Genomic DNA, 25,662 nt, shown 5'->3' on the forward strand with positions numbered 1-25,662 from the left:
TTTTTTGGCCAGTTTGTCTTTGTATCTCATTTTTTTCTCTGCGTATTGCCTTTTTAGTTATCCTCTGTTACTTTTTAAAAGTTTCCCAGTCCTCCAGCTTCCCACTCATCTTTGCTATGTTATACTTCTAATTATTCAGCATGGCCAATTCACCTAACCTGTACATCTTTGGACTGTGGGAGGAAACCCACGCAGACATGAGGAGAATGTGCAAACTCCACACAGGCGATCACCCAGGTCTGGAATCGAACCCGGGTCCCTGGCACCATGAGGTAGCGGTGCTAGCCACTGAGACACCATGTTTACTCAGAATCTATTTTTATCTTAAAAATATTCAAGCACTTACTTCCACGGTCTTTTGGAAAACAGAGTTCCAAAGACTCGTGGCATTCTCTGACAAAACGAATCCTCCGCATCTCTGCCTCATTATTTTAAAATGGTGACCCCGAGATCTATAATCTTCCACAAAATAATTTGCTTCTACATCCAAACTGTCAAAAGATTTCTGGATCTTATGTGATACAATCAAGTCACTGCTTTTATCCTAAACTCCCACAGATACAAGCTTAGCCTGCCCAACCTTTCCTCATAAGACAAGCCACACATTCTACATTAGTCTGGTAAATCTTCTATGTACTGCTTCCAGTGCATTTACATCCTTCCTTGAATAAGGAAACCAAAACTGTGCATTGTACAGCAAATGTGGTCTCACCAATGCCCTATATAACTGAAGTATAACCTTTGATTTCAATTACTTTTGCATAACTGATAACATTCTATTAATTTTCCTAATTACCTACATCATCTGCATGCTAAACTTTTCTTCATTTGTGCACAGTTCCATCTGCATCTCCGAGCTCTGCAATATTTTATTTAGTCACTATGCTTCTTTTATTTTCTTCCTGTCAAAATGAATCAGCTTACATTTTTTTCATATAACACTTCTGGATCTTTGCCACTGATGTGACATATCCATATTCCTTTGTAGCCCACTTATCTCCTCTTCACATCTCATTTTCTTATCCATCTTTGTGTCATCAGCTAATTTATATTTCGTCTGTCCACTTGGGGCACGCCTGCCATTTCGAAGCTGGTAGCTTGGGTAATCTCATGTTGGTCATGTGGATGACATGCCCAGCCCACCACAGCAAACAAGGGTGGTCAGTGCATCGATGCAGGGGATGTTGGCCTGGTTGTGGATGCTGGCGGTGGTGCACCTTTCTTCCCAGCACATTCATAGGATCTTTTGCAGATAGCATTGGTGGTACTGCTCCAGCACCTTGAGATATCTGCTTTAGACTATCCACATCTCAGAGCCATATAGGAGGGCAGGAACCACCACAGCTCTGTACACCATGAGCTTGGTGTTCAATCTGATGTTGTTGTGCTTGAACACCCTTTCCTTCAGGAGGCCAAAGGCTGTGCTAGCACACTGGAGGTGGTGCTGGATCTCTTCATAAATATATGCGTTGGTCAACAGGACACTCCTGTGGGTTTGGAGGGAGCCAATATTCTCTAAAGCCACCCCATTTCAATGCACCACAAGCAAATTCAATGTCACAATTGTTCTGTGACAAACATTCCTCTAATTGTTGCCAAAATAAAGATGTGCTAGTCCTCCTTATAAATTTGGTATTATTGGACTGTGCAGGTGAGAAAATAGTTTCACTGAACTTTGACCGACAGTGGCTGTTTGGCTGACTGGTTTTATGCAAAGACTGATTGCCTTTAGGCTAAATTTTATTAACACAAAACAAAATTGCTCTGCATTGATCAACTGACACCTAAACCCTTTCACTAATCACCCCTGTATTCACTGGCCAACATGACCTTCTAGATTGTTAGGCCTTGATCTTGAAAGAGAATATTCATATTTATATCCTTCCATATTTTTGTCCCTGACTACTTCTGTAACCTTGTCTGGCTCTCCAATTCTTCGAAATCTCAGTTTTCCAATTGTAATGCTATGTGCAATCCTAATCTTCTTCATTCCATTGTAAATGGAAGGTCGGGAAGTAGATCCCTAAACCTCTTCACCTCTCTCTAAGACATCCGCACAAGCTTTTGCTTATCTGTCTTCAATATCTATTTAGGCCCTATTTAGAATACTGTGTCCAGTTTTGGTCCCCACACCTCAGGAAGGACATACTGGTACTGGAACGTGTCCAGCGGAGATTCACACGGATGATCCCCGGAATGGTTGGTCTAACATACAAGGAACGGCTGAGGATCCTGGAATTGTATTCACTGGAGTTTCGAAGATTAAGGGGAGACTTAATAGAAACTTACAAGATAATACATGGCTTGGAAAGGGTAGACGCTAGGAAAGTTTTTCCGTTAGGCGAGGAGACTAGGACCCGTGGACACACAGCCTTAAAATTAGAGGGGGTCAATTCAGAACAGAAATGCGGAGACATTTCTTCAGCCAGAGAGTGGTGGGCCTGTGGAATTCATTGCCGCAGAGTGCAGTGGAGGCTGGGACGCTAAATGTCTTCAAGGCAGAGATTGATAGATTCTTGATGTCACGAGGAATTAAGGGCTACGGGGAGAATGCGGGTAAGTGGAATTGAAATGCCCATCAGCCATGATTGAATGGCGGAGTGGACTCGATGGGCCGAATGGCCTTACTTCCACTCCTATGTCTTATGGTCTTATGTGACTTGGTGTCAAACAACTAAATTTTACGATGTTGGTTGAGGAATGAATATTCATCAGGAATTTGGGGACAATATTCCTGGTCTTCTTTGAAATTGTGCTAATAATATTTTACACTAACCTGAGATGAGAAGACCTTGATATAAAAACTCGGGCAAGAGAGCACATTAGTCATAGATATATTGTCTCAGTACTGCATCTGGTTTGTTGTCCTACATTATGGGTTCAAATTTATTTTATTGCAAGGCAAATTGAAAATAAAAGTAGAGAAATTTTGCTACAGTTGTACAGGCTGTTAGCGAGACTTCATCTGAAGTAGTGTGTATACTTTTAATCATCTCACGTACAAAATTATTTAATTATATTAGAAGTAGTGCAGAAAAGATCCATTAGCTGTTTATAAGAACCAAAGAATTCAATATGCTAATTTTTCTTCTCTCTCCATTGATGCTGCCTGATCTGATGCATTTTCACCAATTTCTGTTTTTGTTTTAGAATACCAGCATCTGAAGTACTTGATTTATTCGCTTAACCGATTTCTGGGATGTTGGGAGGAAGGCCATTTATTGTAGGAGGATGGGTTACACAGATTGGGCTTTTATCCATTGGAGTTTAGAAAGTGTGATTATACTTCTGAAACATGTACAATCCTGAGGAGACAGGGCAGGGCAGATGATGATCGAATGTGGGACTGGAACTGAGTGACATGTTTCAACTCTAGCGGGTTCAAGAGACCACTGAGAGCATGCAATATTGGGTAAGAAAATCAAATTTTTATTGTGTACAAAACTAATACAGTTATCTAAGGATATTAAAGGTAGTGAGAGTGGAAGGTGCAAGTGCATTTCAGGCGTCTCTAGTCACAGGGGAGGTGCCAGAAGAAAGGAGATCATTCACTCGCTCTTAAAACGACAATTTTATATTGTACTATACAAACAAAACTGAATAACTGCTGATGCTAGAAACTAGGAACAAAAACACAAGTTGATGGGAAAATTCAGCAAGCCTGGCAGCATTTGTGAAGAGAAAGCAGAGTTAACATTTTGGATTCAGTGGCCCTTCTTCAGAACTGATTGTTGCTAGGTGATCCCTGTATCCATGGGTCTGATTTCCACAGTTTCAGTTACCCGTGGTTTACCATGGCTTGTACACATTATAGGGAACGTTCCAACACCAGGGACCAGGAAACTGCTGGGAAGGTAAGTTTCCCACTTAAATGAATGGGTTCGCCCCTATCCGCGGTTTCGGGCTTCTTCAGTAGGTCTTGGAATGTAACCTCGGTGGGAATGGAGGGACTACTGTATCTGAAGATAAGGCGGGGGAGGGAGGGACAGTTAAAAATGGAGCTGGAGCCGAAATAGCAAGAGTGAGAACAACAGTTAGGCAGACAAAGGAATGGGTATATGTCAACCTGAAATAATCAGTAGCTGCTAAGGGAGACCATTAGTAGCTGACAATTGAATAGTTGTGTTAGCAGCCCATGTGTTGACAAAACCTATGTTGGAGTAAGTACATGATAGAAGGTACTCAGGCCATAATATTATTGAGTTTGATTTGAGTATTGAAGGCTGCAGGGTCCATTTTGCAGAAAATGAAATGGTGTTCACAAGTGGCAAGCTAAAGTTTCTAAATGGGAAACATGTTTAACTAATCAGCTGGTGTTTTTTGACGAGGCAACAGGTATGAGAGAGGGTGTGCATGGGCGTGTGAGTATGTAGGTGTGTGTGTGAGAGAGTGGGTCACCTCATTGCTGAGTTATGTTGAGAATGTAATTTAAAATAAATTCTGGGATTTACATGTCAAAGAACAGAAACCAGCATATCCCATTCTAAAAAGATGAAAGATTTGATCTAAAATTGTTTAATTTATCACATCTCCATGACACTGGACTCCTTCAGCTATAAATTCTGTGATCATGATCCTATTCTCCACAATCACCTGAAGATGGAGCGGCACTCCAAAAGCTAGTGCTTCCAAATAAATCTGTTGGACTATAATCTGGTGTTGTGTGATTTTTAGCTAAATTAACTTCATAACTGCTTGATACAAGGCCAATTTTTAAGTGACTTGCACCATCTAAGACCCTAAAAAAATTCCCTTTTTGATTTACAATTCTTACAAATTTTAGTAAATATAGATATTAAGTAATATCATCAATATTCTTCTAGATAAAAGTTAAAAACAAGGGAATAGTGAGGACTGCAGATGTTGGAGAGTCAAGGTCAATAAAGTGTGGTACTGGAAAAAGCATAGCAGTCAGGCAGCATCCGAGAGCAGGAGAATCAACATTTCAAGCAGGGCCCCTTCATCAGGACTGACATAACAAGAGACCCATGTTTGTCTGTACTAGTTTTGTCGATTGTGTTAACATCCCAAATGTAAACTGCATTATCGATGTTTTCAATGTGCTTATGTATTTGTACTGTGAAAATTCAGCTTAAGATCTGGAATTACCAATATTACATTCTAATTTGAAAACATAAATTTCTAGCGAATTAGTACCATTAATTGCTTTTTTTATTTAATTAAAATATCAAACCATACAAACTATTTTTGCAATTTATTTGTTGAAGATCTGGGATATTCAACCCTTGATCAACAAAATTTGACAGCCAGGTGAAGCAAGTGAAGACAGTACTCTGCCCAGGTAGACTGAGATCTTGTCCAGTTAGTTAGCATTCTTTGATGTAAAAGAAGAGGAAGGAGATAGAGATTTGGCTGTATTTGAGCAAATTGAGGGGGGTATCAAGGAGCTCTTTTCTGCACCTATTGCAACTAAATTTCATTTAGAGATTCTATTACCCCAAAGATGTTTTCTGGTCTTCATGGCCTCATTGGAGACCATCTTTTAGTACTACACGTGCTGTTCCTGGATGTGAAGGTTACTGCAGCACTTACCTTTTACATGTGTTCACTCTTCCTGCAAACTGGAATTTTAGGAACTCAATATTTTACCTGTATCCAGCGATCATGGCGATTCATTTCTTCAGGACAAACTGTCAGCTTGCACTCTGCCTTCTCCACCAGAGCACTGAATTCCTTAAGGAATTTTGCATTATTGCTTACACTAGACAAAAAAGAAATAAGATTCTATTGAAGAGAACAGCTGGACTAGATCAACACTTAATTGTCCATACTCCTAGGTTAATTCTTTAAAATCTCTTTTCATAATTTAACCTTTTCAGCCCTGGAATGTATGCTTTATCCCCTCGAAAGTCACTATATCCTTCCTAGAACTCATTTTAGAAAAGTTTTATTTAATTGAAGCACAAAATTTCAACTATTTGCATTTAACTGTTAAGACTGAGACTAACAGTCCTTAAACCTTTTCAATGTTTTTACAACTTTCCAGTACCTTTCTGTGGTTTCTGTACACGGACCTCCAAAATCCTTGTTTCATAATTCCTACCCCTCTCCATTTCTTTGGTTCAAGGTGGAATACTGCATACTTCACCACATTGTCCACACATTGAATTCCACAGGTCACAGTTTTGCCCAATTTTCTTTTCTACTCCCATTTATGCTTACTCTGTCAGTTAAATTATGGTTGTTAGCAAATTTAACTTTAGATTACTTACAGTGTGGAAACAGGCCCTTCGGCCCAACAAGCCCACACCAACCCGCTGAAGCGCAACCCACCCATACCCCTACATTTGCCCCTTACCTAACACTACAGGCAATTTAGCATGGCCAATTCACCTGACCCACACATCTTTGTGACTGTGGGAGGAAACCGGAGCACCCGGAGGAAACCCACGCAGAAAATGTGCAAACTCCACACAGTCAATCGCCTGAGGCGGGAATCGAACCCGGATCTCTGGCACTGTGAGGCAGCAGTGGTAACCACCGTGCCGATCACATCTACTGCTCTGCCCTCATCAATCTTCTTTGTTACTCCCGCGCAGACACGGGGAGAACGTGCAAACAGTCAGTCGCCTGAGGCAGGAATTGAACCCGGGTCTCTGGCGCTGTGAGGCACCAGTGCTAACCACTGTGCCACCGTGCCGCCCACGGCTTGCTACTCCTTCTTTCAAGTCATTGATAAATATGTTGAAAACCTGACATCCAGATCAGATCCTTGAAGGGCGTCATTAGTCACTTCCAGCCGACTGGAGTACTTGCTATAGTTTGACTGTCTTCTACTTCCTGACCAATTCTATTGACATATGAATCAGTTCCCTTCAATTCCATGGACAACATTTTGCTAATAATTTTCTGTTTAGATCTATGTCTTCTGGAAAACCATATAAATAACACCTTTACACATTTCATGATTTAGCATGTTAAAACCCTCCTCTAACAATTCATTTAGTTTAGTTAGATGGAGGTTGACTAGTCTATTGTATTATGCAAATGATCACTCTCATTATTAACAGGTTATAATAATAACTCCATGACAGACATTAGTTTAAGAGGTCTATAGTTACAGAGAAAACTAGAAAAAGAAATAATCAGTTTGATAAACTTGCTGGAGAGTCAGTCATTATATTGAGATATTTGGTATATCAGGTCTCTCTGGTAAAGATTATACAAAATCACATATTGCTCCATAACTGCCCTAATGGCAATCCAAACTTAGCCAACTGAAAGCAAACTCAATGATTAAATTTGACCAAACTGCAGCTGGCAACTTCAGTGACTATTTACAAGGTTGATCTTGAGAACTATTGCATGTACTAAAGAAAGTTGATGCTCAATCCATGATGAAAACCAGTTGCTTCTTTATAAGACAGTCTCATACCTGCACACAAACACTTCCTGAGGAGCCAGAGTAATAGGCAACATTATCCATGGAGCTAAACGGAATATGACGTGTTCAGTGAAAATGGGAGCATGTCCTTCAATCTAGAAAAAAAAATGCATTCAAATATCATTCATTTACAGAAACTTGTGTTGACATTTCACTTTCCAGCAGTACATATTCCCCTTCACCTCATATAATGCAACTTCGTCAATTAAAACCTTATACTTCCTGGACTAAGTTTCCCGGCTTGTCTAATAACATGCGTAATCCTGCTTAGGAGCCAGTAGGAAGAGGCTCACCTTTGTAGTGAATTCATAACTGATGGATTTTCACTGCATTTTACTCTTACTTTTATCTCGAAATTCATATCAACTGGGGGAGTATTCTGTACATCCCCTTGCATCCAGTAAGAATTACTGGAGACACAAATGTAATTATTACCCTAATGTTTTAGTTACTATGACAAATCTGCATTAAATTTATAGTTTTAATCCCAAATAAAGTCCCACTAGCTGAGAATTAGCTTGAGCTCAGCTTTGTAAATGCTGCTGAATTTCTTTCCAGATCTTTAGAAAGGCCAGCAAGTAACAGAAAATTACAGTGACCCTTTCAATTCTCTAATGTCTCTACAGGAATGGCAAGGTGCCACCACAACTTTCCAATGGCCCAACACCCCTCACCCCCGAAATTATTTGGGAAATGTCAACCGCAGGCTAACACCCTAGAAAATTAATCCAAAACTAACCCAAAAAAGAGATACAGTTATCTAGTTCTTTAGATAATTAAGATTCCCACAGATGGAAAGATTTATTGACTGAATACACATGCCACTCAAAGCACCAAATGATAATGACCCCTACTTTCTCAATTTGATGAATAGCAAGGCTTTCATCATCATTAACTCACAACGAGCACTCACTGCCAATTTCCTTGTTTTTCATGTGAATGTCAAATACAAGGAAGCTGCCTTGATAAGGGCTGTCTACAGTGATGATTTCTCAATTAATTAAGGTTCTCCAAATAGAAGAATCTATACATTCATGATGCTTGCACTGTATGAACTGGAAATGCAGTGGAGGAGACAAATGAATATCTTTCAAGTCCACTCTAGTTTCCTGTATAAAACTCTGTTGTACAAGCCTGTGAGAGCTCAATGATTATTATAGCATGATGCATACATTACAATGTCCTGACAATGTGCAAGACTTTTGGAAGCTGAAAGACAATGATTATAAAGAATATGGAAGGACATTATTTCTCACAGCATAATGAAGTTGCAGAGGAAGGAGTGTGTGCAACAACATCCAGTGACAGGAGGATATAATGGTCAGCTCAGTCCCTTCAATAAAGAGCAGTTAAAGTCATTTCACACCTGCCTGTTATGGCCCCACACCATTACAATTCCCCACAATGTCAAAGAATTCTGCTAACTCCTTTTATAGGACAGAAGTTTATATTTCAATGTTATTGTTCAAAATCTTCAAAAGTTGCAAGAATGCACAAGAATGGAACTCCACATAGCAAGAAAGTACTTGCATCGATACAAGTGCCATTTACAATCCTGTGATGTCCTGCATCACCTTATAGCAAATTATGATCTTTTAAAAAAGTTGTAATGTAGATAAAAAGCATCCACTAATCTTTGCACAGTTCAGTCCTACAAAGACATGATTTGACCAAATTATTTCACCAAAGATCCTTTGGCAACACCTTTCAATCTCATGACCACTTCTACCTAGAAGGACTAGGGCAGCAGTCACATGGGAACACCACCACCTGCAAATTCCCTTCCATGTTACTCATCATTCTGACTTGGAAATACATCACTGTTGCTGGGTCTAAATCCTGGAATTCCCTCCCTACCTTTTGTGCATCTACCTACAGTACTGGACTTCAGCTGTTCAACAAAGCAGCTAACCACTATCTTCTCAAGAGCAAAGTGGCTTATGAGTACACAACATTGATTCCAGACCCTCTGAAGTCTCATGGCTTCAGGTTGAATATGGACAAGAAAACCTCCTGCTGATTACCATGAACTGTCTTCCCTCGATTGATAAATCAGTGCTCCACGTTGAACAAAACTTAGAGGAAGCACAGAAAATGGCAAGGGTACAAAATGTACTGTGGTTTGGGATTTCAACGTCCACCACCAAGAGGGGCTTGGCAGGAGCAATACTGATCCAGTTGGTCAAGTCCTCAAGAACATAGCTGCTAGACTGACTCTGAGACATGTGGTGAGGAAACCAAGAGAGATGGACTTACTTAATCTCATCTTTATCAAGCTGCCGGCAGCAGATGCATCTGTCTATGACAGTATTGAATAAGAATGACTACTACACAGTCCTTGGGTAGATAAAATCCCACCTTTACAATGAGAATACCCGATGTCAAGTCATGTGTCACTGTCATTATGCTAAATAGAACTGACAACGAACAGACCTAGCAACTCAAGACTGGGCATCTATATGGTGTTGTAGGGTAAAAAATGAGGTCTGCAGATGCTGGAGATCACAGCTGAAAATGTGTTGCTGATTAAAGCACAGCAGGTTAGGCAGCATCCAAGGAATAGGAAATTCGACGTTTCGGGCATAAGCCCTTCATCAGGAAGGGCTTATGCCCGAAACGTCGAATTTCCTATTCCTCGGATGCTGCCTAACCTGCTGTGCTTTAACCAGCAACACATTTTCAGCTCGTTCATGGTGTTGTAGGGCACCAACAGGAGCAGAATTGTACTCCAGCAAAATATGCAACCTCTTGGTTTAGCATATTCCTCACTCAACCATTAACATCAAGTCAGGGAATAAACCTTGGTTCAGCAGAGAGTATAGTTGCAACAAGGTCAGCCAGGTAGACCACACAGAACATGAATTCCCTGATTGGACCAAATTAATAGCCTCAATCAGGGAGCCCTGGCTGACAGATAAAAATAAGAGTGTCAGACATCCTGTTCACTCTGACAGTGGCTCCGAGGGAACTGGATCAGTGTCAAGGACTCTGTGTGTAAATAAAGTGTGATTTGATGTTGGGATAGTGGCCTCTGTTGTTATTTCAGAGAGTGCAGGAGGGCATGCTAGAAGCAGCATGAGATATACCTAAAAATGAGGTGTCTACCTGGTAAAGCTACCAAACAGGTAGCATAAGCAAGTTAGAGACAGCGCTAAATGATCCTACTATCAATAGATCAAATCAAAGCTCTGCAGTTCTGCCTTAACCAGCTGTGAACAGTGGTGGAGAATTAAACAACTCACTGGAAGGGAAGGTCCATGATATACCCATTCTCAACGATGGGGTAGCCCAGCACATCAGTGCAAAAGATAAGGCTGAAGCATTCACAGAGTGGATGATTCATCTCAGCCTGCTCCAGTGCTACCCAGCATCACAGATACCAGTCTTCAACCAATTCAATTCACTCCATATGATATCAAGAAACGGTTGGAGGCAATTGGTACTGCAAACGCTATGGACTCTGACAACAGACCTGCAACAGTACTGAAGATTTGTGTTTTAGAACTTGCCACTCTCTGAGCAAAGCTCTTTCAGAATATTTACAACCCTGGAGCCTACCCAACAAATGTGGAAAATTGTCCTGAATATCCTGTCCACAAAAAGCAGGACAAATCCAACCTGGCCAATCACTACCTCATTGGTCTACTCAAAATCATTAGCAAACTGATGGAAGGTGTCATCAACAGTGCTATCATGCAGCACATGCTCAGCTATAAACTGCTCTGTGACACCCAGTTTGGATTCCACAAGGGCCACACAGCTCCTGACCTCATTACAGCCTTGGTTCAAACATAGTGAAAAGAGCTGAATTTCAGAGATGAGGTAAGAGTGACAGTCCTTGATATTAAGCCACTGTGATATCAACGAACCAAAGCAAAACTGGAATCAGTGGGTAAAAACAAGGTAAAAACAAGGGCTGCAGATGCTGGAAACCAGATTCTAAATTAGAGCTCTATTCCTGATAACGGGTTTTTGCCCGAAACGTTGATTTTCCTGCTCCTCGGATGCTGCCTGAACTGCTGTGCTTTTTCAGCACCACTCCAATCTAGAATCTGGAATCAGTGGATATCGGGGGCAAATACCCCTCTGGTTTGAGTCATACCTGGCACGTAAGAAGATGGTTGTGCCTGATGGAAGTCAATCATCTCAATTCCAGTGCATTTCTGCAGGACTTCCTCAGGGTAGTGTCCTCGCCCCAATCATCTTCAGCTACTTCATCAATGACTTTCGGTCCATTATAAGGTCAGAAATGGGGTGCTCACTGATGCTTGCATAGTGTTCCACACAATTCTCAACTCCTCACATACTGAAGTAGTCCATGTTCAAATGCAACAAGATCTGGTCAATATCCAGGCCTGGGCTGCCATGTGGCTAGTAATATTCATGCTAGACAAATGGCAGGCAATGATCATCTTCAATAGGAGACCATCTAACCACTGCCCCTTAACATTCAATGGTGTTACCATCACTGAAGCCCCAATATCAACAAACATTTTTTGAGGTTATCATTGATCAGAAACTCACTGGACTAGCCACATAACACAATGGCTACAAGAAGGCAGGGACTAGCAATCCCCAAAGTCGGTCCACCATCTACAGGACACAAGTCAGGAGTGTGATGATATACTCAACACTTGTCTGGATGGGTACAGCTCCAAGAACATGCAAGAAACTTGACACTATCCAAGACCAAAGCAGCTTGCTTGAATGGCACCGCATTCACAAGCATCCACTTCCTTCACCACCTTGGAGTGCAGGTTCATAGCTCCTTGAAAGTGGAGTCGCAGGTAGATAGGTTAGTGAAGAAGGCATTTGGTATGCTTCCCTTTATTGGTCAGAGTATATTTACAGGAGTTGGGAGGTCATGTTGCGGCTGTATAGGACATTGGTTAGGCCACTGTTGGAATATTGCATGCAATTCTGGTCTCCTTCCTATCGGAAAGATGTTGCAAAACTTGAAAGGGTTCAGAAAAGACTTACAAGGATGTTGCCAGGGTTGGAGGATCTGAGCTACAGGGAGAGGCTGAACAGGCTGGGGCTGTTTTCCCTGGAGCATCGGAGGCTAAGGGGTGACCGTATAGAGGTTTACAAAATTATGAGGAGCATGGATAGGATAAATAGACAAAGTCTGTTCCCTGGGGTCGGGGAGTCCAGAACTAGAGGGCATAGGTTTAGGGTGAGAGGGGAAAGATATAAAAGAGACCTAAGGGGCAACTTTTTCACACAGAGGGTAGTACGTGTATGGAATGAGCTGCCAGAGGAAGTGGTGGAGGCTGGTACAATTACAACATTTAAAAGGCATTTGGATGGGTATATGAATAGGAAGGGTTTGGAGGGATATGGGCCGGGTGCTGGCAGGTGAGACTAGATTGGATTGGGATATCTGGTCGGCATGGATGGGTTGGACCAAAGGGTCTGTCTCCATGCTGTACATCTCTATGATTCTATGACTCTATGACAAAGAAGCTAGAATCTTACAGTCTGCATTGGATACAATGGCTTTAACCCACATATGCATCCAACCCCACCATTCACAGAATACACCGTAAACTGGGTACAAATTTTACCATTGGTTCAAGCAGGCTGAGGTTGAAGGTGACCAAGCTTCTAATCTTCTCATCTGGAAACATGAGCCCCTCGACAAAGAAATGATATTCATTGTTTCCTTTAGTATAATCCATAACAATGGACAGTTTCTTTCTACCCAGTACATTCGTCATTTTTGCTGTAGTGTGCAAAACAAAATACAAAAAACAATTGAACAAGGTCGTGCATTAGAACCTTTGTAAACCAGGGTGAGAACATGAAACATATGGAAAGTTGATAATAACATTCAAAGATTTCCTTGTTTTATTTTATTTGAGAAAATTGAAAAACCAGAATGTGTGCCCTAAGTCCACAATTCAGAGCTGCACTAAGCTTGTAAGCAAATAGTAGATTAAACAAATCAGGAGGCAAGAATGATGTGTTATAAAAATTGGGTATTTAAAACCTGGAAATTAATAGAGAGAGAAAGGTAATGGCATTCAAGAAAATCTAACATTCTAAAGAATATCAAACAAATAGCTTGGGATTTTCAATTGCTGGTAAGATTGGGTGGGTGTGTTGAAATCATTTGAAAAATTTTTCAACTGGATAGCATTGCATCTTGCAGAATGCAACACAATTTTTAAAAGGGAAGGTGGAGATTATGTAACAGGAACACGATCACCTCCAGTTAAAAGCTTTGAGGGACTACGAGCTCTGGAAGGGCAGTAGAGGCATTTACAATGTCCAACCCTCAACATTCAGGTGCACAGTAGTTGGGTACAAAATGGGCAGGAATTACATGTGCTCTAGTTCCTAAAAATGTCAGAAGCTGGGGGATCTTGCACTGAATCTTGCGCTTTATGTGCAATTTTGCCTTTGGCCACTTTTGTGCTCATTGAGGTTGCTGGCCCTCTGAGATGCTACCTATTGCCTTCTGCAGGGCAATGGCAGGGGCTATCATGGCTGCCTTTGGCATGCTTTACAGGCAATTCCATGGTTACACTTGGTGCCTCTAATCGAGCAGTTAGCTTGCCTCTTGCCCAGTTAGGGCATTCACATTTCAACAAGTGACAGTGTTGAAGCAAGGGATTAGGACCTGGAAATAACCCAGGAATCACAATCCCAGTGTGAAAATCACAGCCACCAACTCACATATATCATGACGAAAGACATGTACTTTATCTTTATCAGAAGCTGAAATGTACAGCTGAAGTTTATAGCCAGGCGGCAGAGAGTCAGGTCCTTCAGTTCTTAGGATCATATGAGACATATCTCCAAGGTCTGAAAGAAAAATCATCCAAATATGACAGTAAATAATGGGAGCAGTTACATTCTCAGGATGTTCAATGAGCAAACAGGCCAGAAATCTCTACATTTCTTGGTATATTTTTATCACCTCACCAGAAAGTGATCATTTATTACTTTTGCAGTTATATTTCAACCTTATGCACCCACAAAAATTCATTTCTGAGTGCACTTGACTCAGCCAGTGGTATGTCAACACATGTCCCATCACCTTCAAATACTGGCACTATATCATCATATCTGTCGGATCCAGCAGATCCAATCTCCTTGTCACAGTTCACAAGAAGAATTGCTCCATGTCCGTTAGGACCCCACTTCCAAGAACCCTGAGAAAGAGAAATCAGAAAAGCTTACATTTATATAGTGCCTTTAACATAGAAGAGAAATATCTTGAGTCTCTTCACAAAATCAAGCAGAAAACAAACATTAAGATAAAAGGAGGAGAAATTAGGAGAGGTAATCAAAAGCTTATTCAAAGTGATGCAGTTAAAAAATATCCTGAAGGATCCCTAAATAAAATGCAATGTAAGATAATGAGAGAGTGCCTCTCTCGCATTTTTGTTCGGGGGGGGGGCTGCTTATAAGTCTAACCTGAAGGTCACTATGCTTCAGGCAAGGGTGAAGTTGAGAACATGAGACCTTTTTGGCAACATCAGTTGGATTGGGAATTGAAACTGTGCAGTTAGCATCACTCTGCATCACAAAGAAACCATCCTGACAAGTGAGCTGACCACATACCTTTCTATTTTTGTTTCGTCACCCAGTCCTCCAAGGCTTCGATATCTCGATATTCCTCCAATTGTGGCTACATACACTTCACCAGAACCTTTCCTTCCGTTATTAACAACTGTGCCTTCAACTGTCCATGCTATAACTTCTCGAACCTTGCCTCCTTGACCAAGATTTTAGGCATATATCCTAATATCGCTTTGTATCTTAGTGTTACATTTTGACTGAGAATGTTGTGAACCCTGAGGGATGATTTACTACACTAAAAGGCAAAATGTACAAATTATTCTTCTTGTTTTCTGGTGTTCTCTAGTTCTTCCACCAACATTGCTGTAAACAAAGGGGAGACTTTTCATCTCTATGACTAAATACATTATGGAGCATAAAGTGCAGGTTTTTGTTCATTTACCTTATTGGGATTATTCTTCTCAACTTTGCCATCACGATCTGCATCCACATCCAGAGATATGACTATTAAAGAAGGGACACAGAGAATAATCACCAACTGGGGACAGTGGATTGATTGTCAAGGGAAAATTAAACTTGGAGGAATTGCTCTGTCAAAACGGAGGCAATTGTTCTCGTCTTGCGCATGTAAGTCATTGCAGTTAAGGGCTATGGGAAGTCATAAAGCAAAAGACAAAGTTAAAGACCACCAAAAAACGGGGTGCACTGTGAATGGTTATATATGTGAATACTACGCAAAGAGAAAAAAACTCAGTAAAAACATCAATATCTAGAAATGAAGGTATTGCTCACATTAATTCTCTGTTCTGAAGTAAACAGGATGTGTCAGACCAGTTATGTCTCATTCACCAGTTCGGTTTACTGGGTTTTTCCTTCTGGGTAGTGATCAGCGTGCCCAGCGCAGAAAAAGGAGAATGGCTGGTGTGTTATTCTGTCACTAGTCATTAAATGTTTTTTGCAGCTTTTGTCTGCAGGCTTTGGGGGAGAGGAGTTGACATTCAATTCCAGTAATAACTGCCTCCCAGTGGTTCAAAGATCATTTTGATAAAGACAATCAGTCAAAACTCTCTGCCTCCCTGGGGATACGCTGGCATAGCAGTTATGTTACCAGATTAGTAATGCTAAGACCCAAGATAATGACTCAGAGAACTGAATTCAAATCTCACTGTAGGAACTGAGGAATTTTAAAAATCAGTTTGAAATAAAAGCTGCAATAAAGGCCAAGAATGTCTCTTAAACAGCATCTGGAATGATGACAAACTACTGAATTGTTGTAATGACTTGGCAAGTTCACTCAAGTCCTTAAGGGAAGGAAATCTACTGTCTTTACCAGTTGGTCTACATGTGACTTCAAACATGCAGAAATATGATTAATCCTTAACTTTCCTCAAATATTTTCAATAGCAAATGGGGGTGAGTAATAAATACTGGTCGTGCCATCAATGTCTACACTCTAAGAACAACCAAATGAAAATTTGGAATTTTCAAACTGTGGAAAGTCCATCATCACCTTTGTGATATGTACCTGTCCCAACTTTGGCTTCTTCATTCTGGGTTACCCTGCATTCTTGCAACATGATCCAGTCTCAAAATATTCAGGTAATCTGGATGCCATTCATGTGACCACATGTATAGCTCTTTAGCTGCAAAGCTTTCAGCCAGAATTGGCTTTTTAAAAAGATTGTGCTGTAATTTTCATGCACCCCAGCTCAATATTCCTACAGCTAACTCAGGTTTACACAAATCACCATCCCACTTAACAATCCATCCCACAACATTTTGTGTAAATATCTCTGTAGCACCTCAGCAAAACAAAATTCATTCCCCATTGACATAAACAGTGCATCTCATATCTTGGAATTGCAAGACCTGTTTAGCTAAAGTGTTTAGTTACTTACAGATAGCTGTGAGCTCGAAAACTATCTTGTCAACTGGTTTATCCAACTTGTCTCCATAAAAGATAACAGTAACCTACAGGAAGAGTTCAGACATCAGATTGGGAATATTTTGGATCGGCCAGTCATTACACACTGTGCCCAAACTCCCTTGCTATTGATAATAAAAACAAAGAACTGTGGATGCTAGAAATCTGAAACAAAAAGCGAAGTGCTGGGGAAACTTGGCAGAACTGGAAGCATTTGTAGAGAGAATGCAGGGTCAACATTTCGAGTCCAGGGACTCTTCATCAGAACAGTTCTAAACATTGACTGTTTTTCTCTCTACTGATGCTGTCTGACCTGCTGAATTGCTTCAGCACGTTTTTGATTTTGTTCCCTTCCTACTGAAGTCAATTGAAGAATAGGGAACAATCATCAAATTATAAGTCAGTTAGTCTTACTGCTGTTGTGGCTGAACTTCCAGAACCATAAATTTAGATGAAATTAGTGAACATTTATAAGAATTGTTATGAAAATTAAAGCATAGACTAAAAGGAGTCCGGTTTAATGAGTCATGGTTAATGATATTTTCCAATTTCTCTGAAATGTAATGTTACGTTCCAGGAGAAGACAGTGAAGCAGTGGCAGGACTTACTGTCAGGCTGAGTAACAGTCTGATACGCTGCAGCGAATATGTTCCTTCAAGGCCATATCTAGCTTTTTACCTGCTACTAGTGTAATTAGCTCCAAACGATGGGCTTTAAGGGGCTCCCACACAGGATCAGGGTGGGGGTTGTAGAAGCATGGCAAGTGTGGGTGTCACTGCCATGACACCCCAAATCAATCCAAGTGGGAACATTCATGGGAGGTCTTCTTGTCCCTGTGCCAGTAGGGGCTCTTGGTAGATAATTAATCCCCATGTAAGGACCTCATTGATTGATATTCACTCACCAGTGCTGCATGAAAAGCCTATATAGCATATCATACTGGGTTAGATGGCTGTCACTAGTGTCAACCTGTACTTTTTTTTAAACTTCCAAACTGCTTCCTCAAATGACCTGGCTCAACCCTATCTGTCACATGTTCTGTGCAACGGAAATGTGTATAACTTCTCATTATGCTACCCATTGACAGGAAAGATAATGTACTTTTTAAAAATAAAGTATTTACATAGCATAATATTTCTATCTAAATTTTTGTTCTGCAGAAAGCACGCCTGGAGAGGTATAGCAATCTTACCTTGTTATCGTTGACATGTTTGCTTATTTTTTCCATTGTGATCACAAGCAAGGTTCCATTGTTGAGGGTCCACCTTGTCGCCTGATCAGCTGCAACAGTCACATTATGTACATCTAAAATGGAACACTTGACACCAGAACTGGAGTGCACTTCAAAGAACCGGGATCCTAGAGGTGCCGGCCTGGACAAAGATAACATTTAAGTCCAGATAGCTACTCATTTAATTCAAAACAAATGTTTTTTTTTCAAAACAGGGTTTAAACTGACAATGAGTCCACATACTAACTCAGTTCAAGGAATCTTTAATCTCTTCCTTGTGGGAATCATCCACATTTTACAAATATTCCAAATCACCACAAGATGGGCAACATTTTTGATTAGACACCTAAAGGGTAAATATTCACTGGCTATGTCTTAACTTATGGAAATACAACACTGGACTGAGTTCCTAGCCCAGACTACCCCTGCTCAGAGAATCTTACAGTCAGCAGCAATTGGAATTAAAACTCAGCTCCTCGAACATTACAGCTGATATGTAAAGGCGCTATATGATTGCTGTGGGTAACAACAATTTAGAATTGTACAGAAATTTCAATCTACTTAAAGCCAAGGGCATTACACAGGGATGTAATCAGACAAAAAAAGTTGACAACTCATCAAAAACCAGGCATCAGGACAGATGACCAAACTTTATTAAAAGGAACAGACTGTTCATAATCTTAAAAAGCAGAGAGATGCAAAGAAATTTGAGGAAGGCTTTCTGTACCTTAGGATGTAGATAGTGGTGCTAGGATCTAGGAGATAGACAGTAGTCACAGTTAAACGAATGCAGAATTCTTGAAGGATTGTAGGGTTGATTACAGAGATGGAGGGGGCAAGTCCACAAGATTTGAACATGGGATTTGCATATGGTACTGTGAAAGCACTGCATAGTTCTGTTAAGATGATGCATGAACATGCTTGCACACATCTCAAAGAGCTGTTGCGTTGTCTATTCCTGACTGCTGTATCTTCACAACTTAAGAGGATCATTGCACAGATGTGGAATGTAAAATCAAGCCACACAATAGGCTGGCGGCCAATGTTTGACATGCACGGGAGTGGGTTTTGTGCAAGTAGGATACAGCCAGCAGAGCTCTGAAGGAACTCAAATTTACAACAGCAGCACAACGTTTGTACTTTTTCCAGATGCTGCTTTCGGGTGCTTTAACAAACATGTATTAAGTAGCTGCCAGATCTGCTGCGTACTTCCAAAATTTTCTGTTTTTATTACCCGTCTCCCTGTTGAGCTCCATTCAGCACAGCTTTCACCACTCACTTAAGCTCTGAAATTTCCTGATAACACCTATGATTTCTTGCTAATATGGAGGAATCTACATACCTACATGCACAACTCAATTCCTTTATCTAAATCGCTGATTGTTATAGTGGCAAGTTGAGGCCAGAGCACAGATTCCTACGGAACATCATCTTTTCACACAGCCCTCTCATCAGACTACATTCCCTTAATTTCCATTCCCTATGTCACAACCAATTGCCAATGTATGCCAGAAGGTAACCCAATTTATGTATTTCCATTTGTAAGGTGTTTCTGATTTTCTCATCTAGATGGTTTCCATACATATCTTACTGCTTTTTTTTGTGCAGAAGTATTGCAGCATAATGTCTCAATTTTGCTATCACATATTATCTATCAAAAATTAAAAGGGCATGCACATGTACATGAATTAGGTACTTACACAGCTTACATTGAAAATGTCAACTTAACTCAAATGATGTTGCCAATTTAAATATTTCTATTTCTGCCTGTTAGGTGTTTTTTTCTGGTAATTAGGAAAAGGTGAGGACTGCAGATACTGGACAGTCAGAGTCAAAAGTGTGTTGCTGGAAAAAGCACACCGGTCAGGCAGCATCAAAGAAGCAGGAGAGTCGCCATTTCAGGCATAAGTTTTTCACCAGGAATTCCTTTTGGCTAATTTTTCTGGTAATGCCTATGATATTTTTAATTGGACTTGCCATTAAAATTCTTGAAATACAGAACAGCTGCGTGTTTGCATGCGGTTGCAAATTCTAACCACCAGGTGTCACCATATGGCATTTAGCTCCTAACCTCTGCACTTCTGGAGAATTACAGCCTCCTTTATATTATGATTTGGCGATGCCAGTGTTGGACTGGGGTGTACAAAGTTAAAAATCACACAACACCACGTTATGAAGGAGCAGCGCTCCGAAAGCTAGTATATTTCCGATTAAACCTGTTGGACTATAACCTGGTGTTATGTCCTTTATAGTAAACATTCTAAATTTATACAGTACATATTTTCATGTACAACAGGAGTTATATGCTGTAGCAATTGCAACAAGGTCAGCCAAGTAGACCGCATAACATGAATAAACTGACTGGAGCTGTTAATCTGGTCCAGTGGAGGGAGCCTGGCCAAGAGATACGACTGGGGTGTCAGACATTCTGTTCACTCTGAGACAAAAAGTGTGGCACTGGAAAAGCACAGCAGGTCAGGCAGCATCTGAGGAGCAGGAAAGTTAACATTTTGGGCATAAGTCCTTCATTAGGAATGTTCCTGCTCCTTGGATGTTGCCTGACCTGCTGTGCTTTCCTAGTGCCACAGTTTCCAACTCTGATCTCCAGCATCTGCAGTCCTCACTTTCTCCTGTTCATTCTGAGAGCTGGTTGTGAGGGAGCTGAGGTAAAAACAATGACTGCAGATGCTGGAAACCAGATTCTGGATCAGTGGTGCTAGAAGATCACAGCAGTTCAGGCAGCATCCAAAGTGCAGCAAAATTGATGTTTCGGGCAAAAGCCCTTCATCAGGAAAAGCATCAAGAACTCTCCAAGTATCATTTAAGGGTGTCTTGGTGACGGGATACTGACCTCTATGAAGTTATTTCACGTGCATTTATTTAATATTATTAATGTAGTAAAAAAGTGTCAAGACATCCAAAATGATAAACATCAAAGTGGGTTTTATGAAGCTAGCATTCTTGAGGAGAAGTATATAAATAAACTCATCTACAACCAGAGGTTCATAGTACTACCCTCTTAGAGAGTGAGAGTGTGTGCGTGTGAGAGAGGGAGAATGAGAGAGAGTCATAGAGAGGTACAGCATGGAAGCAGATCCTCCAGTCCAACTCATCCACGTGACCAGATATCCTAAATTAATCTAGTCCCATTTGTCAGCACTTGGCCGATATCCCTCTAAAACCTTCCCATTCATTTACCCATCCAGATGCCTTTTAAATGTCATAATTGCACCAACCATCACAACTTCCTCTGGCAGTTCATCCCATATACGGACCATCCTCTGCGTGAAAAAGTTGCCTCTTAGGTCCCTTTTAAATATTTCCCCTCTCACCTTAAACCTATGCTCTCTACGTTTGGACTCCCTACCTCTGAGTAAAAGATCTTGACTATTCACCCTACCCATGCCACTTGTGATTTTATAAGCTTCTGTAAGGTAACCTCTCAACCTCTAATGCTCTAGGGAAAAATAGCCCCAGCCTATTCAGCCTCTCCCTGTAGCTCAAACTCTCCCACCCTACTAACATCCTTGTAAATCTTTTCTGAACCTTTTCAAGTTTCACAAGATCTTTCCTATAACTGTAGATCAGATTGAATGCAGTATTCCTGTATGAGAATGAATGTGAGATTGAGAGAGAGGATTGGGGTTAAGGTCACCACACATCAGATGGAGGGGCGAGGTTGAGTTGGTGGGCCTTTCATGGAGGCCTCAGCTGATATGGGAATTTAAATTGAACTAAAGGTAGTCTGGAGAGGCTTGACCCCAGGAGGAGGAGATGAGGTTATGTTATAGAGACCAGTGCAGAAGTTTTTTTAAAGTTTAGATCAGAGTGGTGCTGGAAAAGTACAGCAGGTCAGGCAACATCTGAGGAGCAGGAAAATCGACATTTCGGGCAAAAGCCCTTCATCAGGAAACTGCCTTAATAATACTAAATAAATGCATGTGAAATAACTCCACAGAGGTCGGTATCCCGTCACTAAGACACCCTTTAGTGATACTTGGAGAGTCCTTGATGCTGATCCAGCTCCCTCACAGCCAGCTCTCAGAATGAACAGGAGAAAGTGAGGACTGCAGATGCTGGAGATCAGAGTCAAAAAGTGTGTTTTCCTGATGAAGGGCTCCTGCCCGAAACGTTGATTTTCCTGCTCCTCGGATGCCACCTGACCTGCTGAGCCTTTCCAGCACCACTCTGATCTAAACTCTGGTTTCCAGCATCTGCAGTCCTCACTTTTGTCTAGAGGTTTTTTAAAGCCTATTCAGTTAAATTACCCCAACAAAATTTAGCAGATCAGCTGTGTAGCATATTCTTCAGCAATCTGCATGCTGTCTTGTTCTGTATGTGCCTTTCATCTTGTTTGTTAAAACTTCTTATTCTCATCTCTTTGTTCTTTGGCTGTAGCGCTTTTTACAAATATGAGGCCAGATTTTTTTTGCCACTCTGATCCTATTTTTCTTTTTAAAAGAAAGAAGGAAGCTCCACATGTCTGAGAGGACATTTCACTCAGGACTCCCTTAAATGTGGAGTCGTACTTCCATTCCAATAGTTCTCTCATGGTACAGAACTGTCAGAGGAAGACAGACCACCCTCACAATAGGTCTTTAGAACTCTTTCTCAAAGGGCAGTTAAAGGAGAGCCTAAATAATTTTAAGGCAGAAGTAGGTAGATCCTTGTTTAAGTGATTGGGTGAGTGGTTATCAGGAATAGGCAGGAATGTGAAATAATCAGATCAGCTATGACCAAAGAGCTGGGTGCCCCACTAATTCACAAGTTCCTTATATATGTACCTCATTATTGTGCCAATCAGTGTGTATGAAGCTTTTTTAAATCATGCTAATTATAACAATTTATGCATGTGCATATGTAAATGTCTTTCGGACAAGTAAAGCAAGCATTTTGGATTGCAAAAAGAGGGAAATGACTTGTATTTTTTTCAGTGTTTTAATCTCAATATTTGTTAAGACAGATCTCAGAGTGCCAACCTGGCTTGTTAAATCCAAACTTTTTATTAAACTGTACAGGCCAATTGCTAAACACATTCACAAGAGGCTATCAGTGTACTTTCAAAACAAAGAATAAAAGGTTTATTAAACAAAAAGAAAATTATATCACACATCTCAAAAAGGAAGGGTGGAAAGTTTCATTACAAACATTGGAAAGAAAAGACTGCCTGATATTGCACTTATAACCCCAGCAAGATCCTGACAAACAGCCAGAACCTCAGTGACGAGTCACTGTGATTTCCCCCTAAAACCCTTTTCTCAGACTCAGTTTAGGACAGCTTCACTTGGTTTGCTCTGGGCAAATTTTCTCTGCAGTCACGAAAAGCGTTTTCCCTTTCATCTAGTATCTCTGTCTGGGACACTTAAAAACAAATTTCAAACTAAATTTGATATTAGTTTTAGCTTCAGAGTAAACTCACAAGTCCCTGAACTCAGCTGCCCAGTCTCCATTCTGAATGGCCATTTTCTGTGGCTGTAGACCTCTATGACTATTAAACTGCATTGCTGGTGTCACCTATGCAACTGAACTGAGAGATAGAGAGAAATTAAATATCAAGTAAGAAATTGAGGGAAGCAAGGTTACCAAATGTACTCTGCTTGGGTCAGTCAGTGCCAATTTCCAAGCAGCTGAAAGATACCTGTTGTATTTATGTCTCACAGGCAGTATATTTCGAGACATGTTCATTATACAATCATAGCACATGACCTTAAGGCATAAACATGCCATATTCCATCTTACCTCAGATTACTTGAAATAGGACACTCTACTGGAAAATGCTCCTCTGTTGCAAACCACTAGCTTGGTATTGTCAAGGCTTGTGGCTGAGAAATGTAACTTTGTACATAATAATTAGTTGTAATAAACATCTTGGATTCTCCAAAACCATAATATCCCAAAGCCAGTTCTTTGTGTTACAGGAGCTAACAGAAGCATTGTCACATCAGGTAAAACGTTGGAATAGTCATGTCTATTCATGAAGTAATGTTTCAGCAGTATATATAATGATATAATACTTTTACAAAATTAGCAAGAGACACCTGATCCCTGTGTTTCCACAATATTCAGCCTGCACTATGAATCATGTCATTGCAATTCAACCTCATAAGTAGCTGCTCAAAAGCATAGACAAACCAAGTGAAACAAGAAAATGAGACAGCAAGTATGGAGTGGTTACCCTTGCTCAAGTGGCTTAGAGTTCAGAATTCAGAAGCCCAGCATTTACACAATGACATTTGAGGAGAATGTCAAGGATAAATTAATGTAATAAAAGAAAAATCAAATGAGCCTTACAACTTACTTGTAAATGTCAATATTGAGCACAGTTCCCACCACATAAATGACCTGGTTGGGTTTCCCACATTCCAGGCGTACGGTCCTTTGCTTGGACATGATGAAGATTTAAGTTCTACAAAGAAAGAGTCACTATTTCAGCTCATATAGAAGCTTATCTATAGAAATTTCCATACTGTACATTTCTCTGACCCTACGCCTCTCAATCAATGCCCTGCTCACTTAACAGCCAGGTTCACTAATCTCTCTCTTAATCTGTCTTCTGGTGTGAGAAAACTCCATTATTTGAAATAAACAGTTGCTCTCCTCGTCTCCCATTTTTTATACTCATCTGCAAAATAAACAGTGTAGGATTTTATTCTTCAAACAAATCATTTTATCTGGTTATAAGAATAAAGAACACTGTTCCTATAATAGTTACACATCATTTAACCTCTTTGTAGAAAACCTTTTTAAATCATGTGAAAATAAACCAAATATTTCCTACTATTGAAATCCTCTATTAATCATTTAAACACATCAACAGTCAATCTGATTTAATAAAACTATTTCCAATTAAAGAACTTTCTTACAGCACACAGAGTTAGTGAAATTTTCTGATCCTTTTAGATTTTAGACGAAACTCAGTTTTTTAATCTCTTACTTGATACTCACGATGATTATCATTCCAAATTGTCCCAACTTGTTAAAATACAGAGCTGTAACCACTTGAATGAATTCTCACTTTAAAGCAGTTGATTTGAGACTGTTCTTGTGCTCACACTTAACTTTAAGTTCCCGTAATAGAGATTAAAATTCATTGTATCAATCATAGACTTTAACAAGATCCTGACGTTTGTGAATCTGTTGACTAAAATTGATTTAGAGAACAAAACAGATTTACCTCCGTGACTGTGCACAGCTGCGTGTCAGTAAGCATGAAGTTTGCAAATACGAACAAGTCTCAGTTACAAACACATAATTGGCTGACCAGGTATTTGCAGTCATTTCAGAAAAAAAGTTGCAGAACCAGCCCCTTTTTTTTCGAAAATTATTGAAATCACAGGTCAGAGGGCATCTCCGGATTGAACAGCGATGTGAACATTTCAGATGCACAGTCTTTCATCAGAACTTCGTATTTTATGATTTTTTTCGGATTTGCAGCTTTACACTATTTACTGTAATTTAATAGATTAGAAAGATTGTTCTTGGCCAGCACTGGCAAACAATTAAACTATTGAGAATTATTTATTAATTCATAGATGTGGGTGTGACTAGGTAGGTCAGCGCTTTATTGCTCAC

The 25,662-nt window shown here is 40.3% G+C and overlaps 1 protein-coding gene across 3 annotated transcripts in view; it reads right to left on the reverse strand.

Moving 5' to 3' along the window:
* Positions 1-25,327, reverse strand: part of padi2 (peptidyl arginine deiminase, type II) — a 42,550-nt gene extending 17,223 nt beyond the window's left edge. The window contains exons 1-10 of one of the 3 annotated variants that reach the window (XM_060852176.1): positions 25,265-25,327; positions 24,389-24,496; positions 18,052-18,232; positions 16,834-16,906; positions 15,378-15,439; positions 14,451-14,565; positions 14,087-14,215; positions 12,973-13,130; positions 7,397-7,500; positions 5,611-5,722 (exon numbers count right to left, since the gene is read on the reverse strand). In XM_060852176.1, coding sequence (XP_060708159.1) covers positions 5,611-5,722; positions 7,397-7,500; positions 12,973-13,130; positions 14,087-14,215; positions 14,451-14,565; positions 15,378-15,439; positions 16,834-16,906; positions 18,052-18,232; positions 24,389-24,480 — 1,026 coding nt within the window. In that variant the 5' untranslated portion in view covers positions 24,481-24,496; positions 25,265-25,327. Of the gene's footprint in view, positions 1-5,610; positions 5,723-7,396; positions 7,501-12,972; positions 13,131-14,086; positions 14,216-14,450; positions 14,566-15,377; positions 15,440-16,833; positions 16,907-18,051; positions 18,233-24,388; positions 24,497-25,024; positions 25,204-25,264 lie in introns of those variants that run through there. The other 2 variants (XM_060852177.1, XM_060852175.1) reach the window with 2 other exon arrangements.
* Between the last annotated feature and the right edge of the window lie 335 nt (positions 25,328-25,662).

Source organism: Hemiscyllium ocellatum, chromosome 37, assembly GCF_020745735.1.
Source record: "Hemiscyllium ocellatum isolate sHemOce1 chromosome 37, sHemOce1.pat.X.cur, whole genome shotgun sequence".
In the NCBI taxonomy this organism is placed as follows: Eukaryota; Metazoa; Chordata; class Chondrichthyes; order Orectolobiformes; family Hemiscylliidae; genus Hemiscyllium; species Hemiscyllium ocellatum.